The sequence below is a fragment of the Amphiprion ocellaris genome, chromosome 7 (assembly GCF_022539595.1).
Source record: "Amphiprion ocellaris isolate individual 3 ecotype Okinawa chromosome 7, ASM2253959v1, whole genome shotgun sequence".
Lineage (NCBI taxonomy): Eukaryota > Metazoa > Chordata > Actinopteri > Pomacentridae > Amphiprion > Amphiprion ocellaris.
Genome location: NC_072772.1, coordinates 908197 through 920696, shown reverse-complemented (window position 1 = coordinate 920696; position 12500 = coordinate 908197). Strand labels below are relative to the sequence as shown.

Below are 12500 nucleotides of genomic sequence, written 5' to 3'. Positions count from 1 at the left end.
ACAAATTTGGGGGATTTTTTTTTCAAAAAAATAAAACTTTTAAGGGAAATTATTTAAGGAATTATTGGAATTTTCTTCCTGAAGGTTTTGCAAATTTTCAGAAATTTGGGGAATTTTTTGCTGAATTTTTGGATTTTTTTCAGACAAGGAAACTACATTTTTTGGTGCCCGTAAATGAGAACAACAGGAGGGTTAGCAACACATGAGGCTTGTTTTGTCTTAATGCTCTGATAAATACAGTTTTAAATGAACAATTGAATTCAACTTATATCGCAATAAATCTCATGTTTACTAAAACACATTATGGTGAGCAATATATTTCCTGAATTTTGTCTGAACCGACACAGACTGACACCTGAATCCTTGATCTCTGTCTACAGCGAGGTGATCTGATGGCTCTGTAATGCTGTTTTTGCTGACATGGTTTGGGTCCACTTTTCCTCTGATGGGTGAAATCAATACAGAGTTGTTCTTAGTGATCACCTTTATCCTCTAATAACACATTTTTATCCTGATGGGATACAGTCGAACACGTATGGGAGATTTTGGACCAACACATTAGACAGCAGCCTCCAAAACCATCACAAAAACACCAAATTATCTTCAGGAAGAATGGTGTCCATCATTCCCGTACAGTTTTATTGTAGAAACGAAGCTAATTCACACATAGTGGCCCTTCCTAGGACACCTTATATTGGCCTTTCCTATAATTATACTTTAAATATACTCTATACATGGGGTGACCTAAATCTGACTTTCAGTACAGTAATCGTGCAGTAGGGGAAATGTGGATGATGTTTCTCCCTCAGTAGATAAAATTGTTTTCATCTCCCCCCAAGCATCGGGAAGCAAAGCAGTTTCTGCAATGTGTTGCAACGCCAGGCAACAATTACATAAGTCCTGATAAAAATCAAAGAACACAAATTGTTAAATGTAGCGATTCATCCACCGTATGTTGAGCAAGAAAAACAGGCTACGGTTTGCTTGAGTTCTGTTTAAATAAATTTCAATATTGGCCAGAAACAAGCTGTAAACACAAAAGTGACACATCGTCTTTTAATTTAATTTGCAAACAGGCTATCAAATAGTTGTTTATGTGCACATGCAGAATTTATGGAGCAGCATTACTAGTCATCTAGTATTTACTCTTTTATTAGCTGTGGTTTTGGTCACTACCATCTCCTGAGAAAAATATCTAGTTTGTTCTATGAAGTTCATCAGTAAATCGCTAACTGAAAGTAGCCACCTTTTGTAAGATTAATCTTGTCTAGCATTGTGTCAAGACGACTAAGTGTAGCAAAAGTACAACAAAGAATGTTTCCCTTTTTGAATAGTCTAGAGTATAAAATGTCCTGGAAGTCTATTGTGATGTCTCTAGAGTTGGTTTATATATATACAATATAAACAGTATCAGCCAATATATCTGTATCAGAATTTTATACACCATAAAATCTGAATCGGCCCAAACATCCAGCGTCTGTTAGGATCTAACTGCATATACAATAAACTGATTGTGATGACTGCTGCTGATTAATTTTCTCTTCGTCCATTTATCAATTAATCATCTCATATTTATTATGGCCAGCTTTAAAAAGCTGCTTGACAATTCATCACCGTGATTGACAATCAAACTAGTTCCACTCTGACAGCAGCTTCATTTATTTAGCAGTGAGAATTATCAGAAACCCCAAATGAACTTCCATAACACATTTGCCCCCCACTGGCAGGACACACTGTGATTTTAAGTGTTTTTGCTAATAGTTCTGCATTACAGAGCTGCGAATTACGCTTTCAAAAATCCTGTGTTAGGAGTCTAAGAGCTCCTGCAGGAATCTGAAGTGACTCACCAAAGCCAGAAAGCTGTTTCTGCCTTCCAACACCACTGTGACATCAGGCTGTGACAGACTCCTGCCCAGGTGAGCTGGTCCCCTGCCACCTCCTTGTCTCTGACCTCAAACAGCAGCCGCCCAGCTGCTGTGTTATTAGTGAATAGCTGCTCCCTGACATGAGCCCACTGTGCCTCGCCATGGCAAACAGCTATTAAATTTAAATTAAAACTGCTTTGTATGAACAAATAAAATAACAGAGGTCATGGGTTGAATGCATTAGCACACGCCTCTGTAGAATCCAGAGAGCGCCGTGGTGCTGTTTGTTAAACAGGCTGTCTGGGGAACATTTGCCAGTACGACGACGCTACGCACAGCAAGCTGCTCGCAGTATAACGTAGTGCATTAAGTATTTATCATGTCTTAAACTGAGCAATAAGAAATGGGCTTGGGGAATCACTGACAGTGTCAAACTTAATCCATTTTACAGAAAATATGCCAGGAGTGAACTCACTGTGAAGAAACACGACAAAAACTTCCAGAGCGAGAGAGAGAAGGTACAGAGTGTGTTCATCAGCATCCCTCAGCTCTATTTTTAGCTCGACGCTGAATCTCAGCAAAGCAGCAGGTAGGTTACCCATCTATTTTATTTGGACAGCAATTGAAAAAAAAACTCCTTCAGACTGATCCACTTTCATCAAGCATGAGGAATACAAAATGCTCAGAAGTGCTATACCTCATACTGAGCCCTGGAATACTGTCAGTGAGAGGACAAACAGCAGGGATCGGTTAGACGATGGGAGGGGGGATGACGAAGATGACCAAGGGTGATTAGAAAAACTAAATTCTTTAAGAGATATGTGGCAACACCATACCTGTCCAACACTGGGCTGCAGCTCACGCAGTGGGGTGGAAGTGGCCTCGAGGAAACAGAAACAGGCGAATAACTGCAGAGTTTATGGTCTGAATTCCCAAACCAGCTGGCTGAGCTGTGGCTCCCAATAAAAGATGCTCAACTTTTATGTGGCTCTCGTCAGTAGATAGTGAAAACACTGAGAAGATGCAGGTGTAAAATTGTCTGAATAAATTAAAATATTACCCAAGTGGTGGAACTAGATAAAGGTCCAGTCGATTTGAAAGTCAAAATCAGGACTCCTCACTTAAACTGAATCCATCCAATAACTGCTGAGTTATTTCAGTGCAGACCAGCCTCACAGTCTGGCGATGAAAAACCCATTAGTATTCTTTAAATACTGAGTCACACCTGACGCCTTCATTCAGCACAGCTCTCATAATTCCTAAACCCTTATTACTCTGCTCAAATTATCTGTCAGTATTTGGGTGATTAAAGCTGAGGGACTCTTCTGTTTTGATAGACAGTCAGTGAATCTGGCCATGAGGCGATGTTTCTGCAGAAGCTGAAAAAAAAGAAGTGCAAAAGCTTGGATCCTAAACACCAATGATGAAATATAGCGCATATTCATATTATCCTTGCCTTCCATTTCACTGGCAGTCTCCATCCTAGATAATAATGCAGATTTTGCTCTCAAGTGACTAAAGTGAGACAGTTTAACTCAGAAGGAAGAAGAAAAATCCCCCGAAGCGCTTCCTATAATTGAAAGTGACAAAGATAAGATCTGCGTATGTAAGTGAAAGTTGTGGAATTAAAGGGCCGTACTGGTCATGTTTGGCGGGTCTTTGAAGCACAACAATTCTCTAAGAACTGTTCTACTTCACAAGTTCCACTGTGAACTGAGGTCAAGCGATATTTAATGAAAACAGATACACTGCATGCTTGATTCATGACTGTGTTAACAATAACCCCATATACTGCATGTTGTCATCAGTCTGCCGGCCGCCTGCTGGAGCATCACGGCTCTCACATGATGTTCTAAAGCTCAGCTGAAGTAATATAAGGCCTCACGGTGTAGTTTCCATTAGCAAGTGAATTTTACGGTGAGCCTCAAAGCAATATAATTAAGATTAACCGGAGGAGACGTCCAGCCACAGCTGCTGGGAGCAAGAAGAAGAAAAGGTTTTCCATGCATCCAAAAAATTAATTTGTCTTCTGAGATTGTCTACTAAAAATAGAACTACTTGCTGGATTTATACAGTACACAAACTCCATGTGGCCTAACAGGCTGCACCTGTTTTATGTATGTGCATTTGGAATTGGCACACAAATCACAAGCATGCAAATAGACTCTTTGCAAAATGTGGCCCAAATAGCCTCAGTGCAAGTATAAAAAGCATCTATTTGTTGATTCCCTTTCATATGTCTGTCATTATTTTATTGGCTTTGGCTTCATGCTGAATCTGCTGTGCTGCCAGTCTTTGTTCGAACCCTCATAACTCCTTTGTCAGATTCTAGTGATGCATCCAATGTTTCTTCAAAGTTTATTTAGCATTGCGCCCTTTTAACACTGTCGAGGTCACAGTGGGTGGTTTTCAAAGAAAGAAAAGGTCGAAATTGATTCAGCAGAGGTATAATTTAGGGCAGTTTATCTGATTTCAGGCAGGATTTTCCCCAAAGACCAGCAACAGAAATCAATACAGTGCCTCCTTAAGAATGTTTTGTTTGCAGAAGTTTTGAAAAATACATAAAATTAGGTAGAAACCAAGAATGTTTCCACTGCTGTGTAAAAAGGGGAGTTTTCTTCTTCCCATATTCGCTAAGTGCAGTTCAGACAAAATCATTGGGTTTCTCTCTACAACATGACATAATATAACATAAGGTCCTAACCTTACTATGAGACTTGCCCTGACATGACTTGGGTCATGAATTGGTGCAAATAAATAAAACTGAACTGAATGAAATGCCTGAAAGCAGCATACACACAACAGCTGCAATGACCGGTTAAACTAGCAAAGGATGCAACAGTTTTTTTCTGAATGTCAGAAAATGAAGAGGAAATTTCGAGTGCTGAACAGGTTAAGATAACTCCTTTTCTCAGCTTGCTGTCTTTATTGCAATCCACTTATTGAGAAATACTTTACTTGTGTTATTTTAGAGATTTATCTTTCAAATGTCGCTATACCTTCATGTCTGTGACTTTAAATCTGAGACAGAAATATGCTGAAGCCCAAACCACACTAAATAAAATCCGCTCTCTACTGTGACATTTTTTTATGTCACCACCTAAGAGTAATAACGATCTGATATTTCACTGATCCCTGCAGGGAAAAACGTCCATCCACTCTGTCCCACTGGAAAAGGTCAAAGCACAGAGGCCATGTTGTGAACACTGAACATGAAACAGCAGGAGATCCAGTGAGTTGCTCAAAGGTTCCTCAGCAGGCATCAGCATACACAACAGTGCCACCTTTCAGCTGCTATCTGTCAAAGTTGTACAACCACTTGATTTTCTGTGACATCTGAACTTTTCAAGCAGGAAAATCATCAGCAATCCATCTTATTAGGACCAAAACAAAGAATGAATAAAGAATCTTGCACATTTGGTGGCTAAACTGGAAGACCACAAAGCAAACAGGTGGCACATCTGGCCAGCCAAAGAAGGTTTTCAATGAGCAGCGGCACAGCTTTTATTCTACAGAAATGTCAGACTTCAGAGGCCTCTGCTGAAATCCAATTTAACAATCAAAAGACCTGCATGGAAAAACTGTTGCTATTATTAGCAAACCTCTGTTAGTCCCTTTTCATTTCTCTTGTGCCTCCTGTGCCGGCCGTTTACTTCCTGATTCTGTTTCTTGGTTGTGGTCATATTGTGAATTTTAATAGCTGTGACCAAAAATAGAGCCAGTGTTTGGACAGATCACACTCAGTTGACCACCAGCCCTCAGTGACTGTCTGTAGGTCACCAACACCTCACCTGACACTATGAGCTCACTCTCCTATTCCATATTTGACCTCACAGCGTCACACCGAATTGTTGTTACCACCTGACACACAGGACAGACAGATGTGAGGACACACCGGGCTGAACGGTCCACCTCCCGCAGAGGTGCGTCCTGACTGTCGCGCATTCCTCTGGTTCGCTTCCATCCACACAGCGCGCCAACATCCAGTCATCCAACCACACCAGACGCAGTTTCTACCTGTTAGATCGTGCGTGTTTGGTGTCCCTCTTACCTTTCACTCTCGTGTCCTTTGACATAGTGTCCTCTCCCGGTGCGTCTCTGTGTCTGCGGCCACTCAGCAAAGCCGTCACGTTGCGGTGCGCGGCGGCGTTTTGGTCGGATAGTTAATTAAGCAGCGGCTCTTCCTGCCTCCGTCCCTCTCCTGATTGCTGCTGCTGCTGCACCTTGACGCCTGCCAGACTGAACGGGGGTGAAGCGGGCACGGAGCAGCTCCAGCCGCCGTCTCAGCGAGGAGAGGAGGGAAAAGACCGGACGATCCGCAGATGTGCTCTCATTCACCTGAGTCGGGTCCCTCGGAGCGGCGGCCTGCCCCTGACGCAGACATACTTTGGCTGTGTGTTGTATCTGTGCAGACTTGGCTCACATGTGATGCCCACCCAGCTCTCTTCTCTCCGCTGCTCACATCAGCCGGAGTTGTTCCCAAACGAGCTCCGGTCTGCAGCTCGACTGCCTCCAGCGGTGCGCACACGTCCGCGGCTGCTGAAGGGCGTCCGTCCTCCTCCTGCTTCTGACTTTGCAGAGCTGTCGAAAACAAGTATCTGAAATTAGATTAAAAAAACAAACACCTGCTACACTGTCTTACTCGTGCATGAAAAAGAGCAAAAAAAAGGCTGCACTGTGAAAACCATCTACCAGCCATCCTGCTGTCATTTCATCAGTCTCTACACTGCATGCACAGTTATTAGGCAAGTGGTATTCCTCAAGATTCATTAGATTTTTGAAGGAATACAGTGATCTCAGTCAATCCAAAATGCCAATAAATCTCAAACCTTAACGAAGTAAAAGTGAGTTCTGGCTTTCTCAGGAGATTATCTATGTGTGCAAAATTATTAGGCAATCATTAGTGTGCAGATTTATTATGCTACTAAATGAAAGACTAAACAGTTCCCACCTCACTTATTTTCTTTCATTAGAGTAAGAATAAGAAATAAACACTGGACATTTCAACAAATATTCAGTGACCAGTATAGCCACCCTTCTTTTCAATAACTGGGTCAATATATAATTGCAGGACTTTTTGTATCGTCAACATTTTTGCTGTTTTCAGGCCTAAAATCAACATGACCGCCTATAACCAAACACCACATGGCGTTTTAGAGAAAGATTCTTCTAAATATTATATATACCATGGAGTAACATTGAAATTGAAAGTTATTTCTAAAGATATTGTAGTAAACCTGTTGACTACTTTGTATTAAATAACTCAGAAAGCCTTGGAGTCTGACCAGTCTTTTCTTCAGGAGGAAATGACATCATGTGGAGCAGGTCATGTGATCTGGAATTAACACTTCCTGGAGAGGTGTTTTTGGAATGGGGAACAATTATCTTTTGAATTTATGTAGTGTTGCCTCTGAATGAAACTAAATACATAAATAATAAAAGACAAAACACCGGTGGAAATCTGGCAGCTTGGATGCCAGAAAAACGTATTAAAGATGGTGAAATACTCTAAAAAATAACAATTAAAAAAAAATAGGGGCTCTAAATACAACTGTGTAATTGTATGGCTACACACTGTGAAAGAATATATTACATCTGTAATATACAGATTTTTATGTGGTTGTACTAGATGTCTGTAATGTAACAAAACAGGGAAAATCTGTTCATAAAACAACAGTTGAAAGTTATGTTGTAATCAAATGTAAAAATACAGATTTTTGATGCAGATTATTGCTGATTATTACTCCAAATATTGCAAATTGTAGACCATAAATACCAACGTGACTTTAGTATTCATGATCCAGAACTGAGATCTACTAACTCCGTTAAACATTTTTTAAAAAATGTACATACCCCCCAAAAAAGCTTTTTTTTTTTTCTTTAATTTTAAAAAGGCATTAGGTTAGGCAAGCTACATTTTTATGGATCGGAATCATGTATTTAAAGGGCAGCAGTGCAGATAATAGGCTTAATTTTGGTCTATTAAATATATTGTAAGAACCAGGGAAAAATAATGGCATGTAAGCTTACATTTTTTAAAGAAAAATAATCTTAATTAAGAGTGCCAGTGCAAAGTTACTGATAATATTCTTCACTGCATAAATCATATCTTGTTCAATTTACAGTCAATTGTTAATGGTAACTCTTGTTTCTGGCTCCAAAAGCATCAGATTTTAAAGTATTTAACCATATTTTGGAAGAACAGCACACTACTATTAGAATTTGACTATTTTTTAGAGTGCTTTATTACAGTGTGTTATATAAAAGAAAATGACAAGAAAAAGGACACAAAATCACAATAGAATCATAAATATGTAGTGAAATATTAGAATAGCAGAAAATATTAAATATAAAGTAGATAAATGTCCATCTCATCTGTCACATTATGTGTTGTAGGCCTATATTTTTGCTTTTTGGATGTTGCGGTATTTCTAATATCTAGGGAAAGACATGGAGAATGTGGACATTTAATCACTGCAACAGGATGGAGGGTTGAAAGCCACAACTCCTGTCAACCATCCATCACTGAAGCAGCAGGTGCCACCTTGGTCACGTTGTGGCAGTCACCCAGGCAGAGGAGGAAATCTTTGGGGCTTTGACAAGAAGTGCCTAAAAATAAAACCAACCATATCAAAATAAAGCCCTCTGCACAAGCACGACGTCGGTTTCTTCTCCCCTTTTGCTTTCCAAGAATAAAGGAGAAACGAAGCGTATGAATCATGTCCCTCAGCTGTAAATCCTTTAAATCCAGTTGTGATATCTGCTTTAATCTGACAGATGCTTTACCTAATGGCTGCCTCTAATTCATTCTTAAGCTTATCTCGACCTTCACTGCTGCAATACTTGACCTGCATTGCTGTAAAATGGGTTTTCTCAGTGTAGCTCACGGCGCATATTACTCCGCAGTGTTGATAGTCATGGCAACATCTGCCGTGTTTATCCCACACCTCTGTGACCACCTGAGATCACACAGTCCTGTAAGGGTGGTCTGGTTCGAGAGTCACGTCCACGCAAATGAATACTGATGAAGAAAGCGCCTGTAGTTGAACCGTCACTCTGGAATCTGAGAGCCAGACGTGCTACATTATCAAAGTCTAGTAGGAATACACACAGCCAGTTTGCATTCATCATGGAAGCCAGTGACAATACTCTTCTAGTCCTGAGCTGAGATCCCACAGAGGAAAACTAATCTGAAGAAGCCTTCAGGCCAGGAAGCCAGCAAGACGGATAGCACTGATTACACCAAATGGCGGCACTGACTGGATCCAAGTGAAGAAACGCTAATTGAATTAAGTGAATTTCCATTTGTAAGAAGGATTCTCTTCATGCCATCGAGGACACAACTCAAATGCTGCAGCACTTTCCATCCCTACAGTGGAGCCTGACGTTATTCATGACCACATCATCCTGTATTCAAAAGGACGTATATTACTGAAAAATAAATGATACAGTCGCCCATGGTCATCCAGAGAGCAAAAGTCCTGGGGGTGAAAATTGCTTGCAAAAATGAGAAAAGTATGACAAAGCTACACAGAAGCCCAGTCCAGCAAAGACGTTTATATTGGTATAACCACTGTAGGGCTTTTGGAGAATGGAGGCAAGACCCTGTTTCAGCAGCATCAGGCTTTGGGAGCCTTTAAAGAGTCACATTGGTTGGCAGTCAGCAAACTGAAGTTAGCACCTAAGGAGCAGATCTGCTGTTTCCTGTTGGAGAAAACAGTTCAGCAACCTTGCAGGTGGAAAAGCACTATTTAGAACTCAGTGGAGTTGACTGATTGAACAAGAAAGTTTCAAAAAATGCTGGTTTATTTTAGGATATTAATCATCCTGTGCATCACAGCGCTCTCACACAAGGTGAGACAGAAGACTGGCTCTGTTTGGTCACATTAAACAACTTTCCTTTGGTAAGTGCTCAACAGCTACACACACACGGGCACACGTATACTGTATATATACATATACACTGTAAAAATGTGAGTACTGTTTAGAATAAATCTCACTTCCTGACTGCTTTGGTGAAGACAGTTTACTTTTGTGGATTCTATCAACTTCAAAATAGCTTTGGCCTGTTAAATTGGTGTTGTAGTTTCAGCAAAAGTGAAAAAATTGCTTTACAGCTCCTTTAGCGTTGTACATCAAATGTCATATTTTCCGCGTTTCTTCAGATGTGTATTCTGCAACTCAACCACCGTTTTCTCAAGTAGGACTACAGAGTAAAGCAAAAAAATAAAAAGAAACAAAAGAAGAGAAAACGAAGATGAGTCTAATGACAAAATCATGTTTTATGTCTGGATGAAGTAACTACTTACGTTGGAAACTTCAAGGTGCCTTTCCTTAAAATTAAGCTGCAGCAACGCACATTTGAGAAGATTTTAGAGAAACTAGTGGCATTAATAATAATTGTTTAAACAATCTGGACAAACTTCTTTTGCTTGTATGTTGAAGTTGAAGTGATTGATTTAAGCTGGTCCAACAATTCTCATTTTTCAGTGTATCTACTGCATATATCACATATCCTTCCAGTTCTACTGCATAAGCACCTGCTTCGTTCTGTAGCTCTGACCATTTTTGTCCTTACAATCGAACTGAAAGCATTTCCAAATTATCATTAGCATACTTATATGACCCTCAAGTTAGAAAGAGTGTTTGTCTTCATTTTTTATCCTTTATAGAGTGATAAAGATTTAAGTTTTCAACAAAAGAAGTACCCTTCTGTAAAAATACTCTGTTACAAGTAGTGTATTCAAAATGTTACTTTAGCTACATTACTGAAAGAAAATACTGATGCTATGTAGAACCATCAATTTTAGAATGTAATATGATATAGTTTATATTATTGGATTATTATTGATGCATTAACATATACAAAGTTACATGTTAAATGTGGTATTCACTTTATAAGATGATCATGTTTTATGATCATTGGTTTTTCTAAATTTGCCCGTAGGTGTGAGTGTGATTGTTTGTCCTGTTTTAAGTTACAGTATTGTTTTTAAGTTATCCTCTTGTTTTCAGTGTGAAGCACTTTGGTCACCATCTGGGCTGTTGTAAAGGGCTATAGAAATAAACGTTGACTGACTGATTGATCAATCTTAAAATCTGCACATTTTTCACAGTATTATCAAATATAACTGTGATGAGCACTGTAAATTGTACACAAATTTGAGCTACTTGTACTTCATGTTAGGTATTTACATTTTAGTCAGCTTTATACTATATTTGAAGGAAAACATTTTCCCCTTTGCACCCACTACATTTATGAATTTTACAGCTGTAGCTACTGGTTATATTGTTGTAAAAAACATATTAATACAACATTAAATCTGACGTATTGTTACAGTTGGTACATAAAGTAGCTAAAACGTTTACACCTCGAGCAGCTACCATAGTAACATGCTGCTCTACGTTTAAGAATCAATAATAGTAATCATCAAAGACCATGTGTCTTTAACACTCAGACCTAGAATGTCTACCTAATAACAGAGCATTTTATTACTGTAGTGTTGCTACTCCTAGTAAACATGAATTCTTTTTCCACCCTTTGATCAAACGTGATTTAAAGAGTCCATTTCTCTTTGAAATGATGTTCAGGAAGTACCAGAAGATTATTGTGCTTTGATCACCAACTAATCAATAAAAAACAGAGGCTTAATTCAGTAGATCGTAGCTGCTGTTGTTTATAGGCTCACCATTCCGGGATATGAGGAAGTTGAATGAATGAAGTAGAAAAGAAAAAGCAAGGCTACTCCTGCTGTTGAGATCATTAGAGCCGTTTTCTCGACTGTTTCTTGCTGTGTAATAACAAATAATGAAAAGCACTGATTTTCTCTAATTCCGCTCTGCTTCAGGCAACATCTGCTTTGAGGCTGACAGATAATCTTTACAGTCTAAATAATCCATCACTGAGAGTTTAGTTGGTTCACCACAGGGTCTCTTCTTCTTTTACTTGTTTCAGATAATAACTTCGTGACCAACAGCTCATTCTGAGAGTTATTAACAATCCCAGTAAAGCAACACTGTGAATGAATTCATGAAGAAATTGGTCAAAAGCTGCCCTTGATCTGCAGGTGCTTTGAGAAATCAGACAGAAAGCAAAGCTTCGAAATAATTTAACAAAAGGCAACTTGCAAAGGAAAATATTAGACAGCAAACAACAGGAGCATTTGCATGACAGATCGCTCAGTGATGACCAGCATCTCTGCAGAAATCATCCCTCTGACACTTCAGCTCACGACAGAATATCCCTGGAGAGCAGCGAACATGACTAATAATTCATAAGATTTCACGTCCATCTGGTGTAAATACCAAGCATCAGCTGAAAACATTTTGAGTACTGACCCAGTGGCACTGAGCAGCCTTGATGTACCTGCGTGGAAAAGTTCCCACAAGATGCATCATGAATATATTGTAGCAACCAGTTCTGAAGTTAGCTCTGACAATGAGTCAGTGCTGGCTGGTCGGAAGGTCAAAACTCTCTGATCATTAGAAATTCTAATAATGTGTGGGAAAAAGTGCTAATGTTGATCTTTTTATAGTAGCATCTGTTTGTGCAGGGTGGTAGTGGCATTAATCATGAATTCAGTATTCACTATAGTAGAGCCTAAGAGACTACATTTTGCCATTGCTGCAATGTTT

General features: G+C 39.5%; 1 protein-coding gene across 3 annotated transcripts in view; it reads right to left on the bottom strand.

Annotated features, from left to right (window-relative positions):
* pitpnm3 (PITPNM family member 3) overlaps window positions 1–6499 on the bottom strand; it is a 109840-nt gene extending 103341 nt beyond the window's left edge. The window contains exon 1 of one of the 3 annotated variants that reach the window (XM_023272056.3): window positions 5917–6499. In XM_023272056.3, coding sequence (XP_023127824.1) covers window positions 5917–5941 — 25 coding nt within the window. In that variant the 5' untranslated portion in view covers window positions 5942–6499. The remainder of the gene's footprint in view (window positions 1–5916) is intronic. The other 2 variants (XM_055012250.1, XM_055012251.1) reach the window with 2 other exon arrangements.
* Window positions 6500–12500: the final 6001 nt, after the last annotated feature.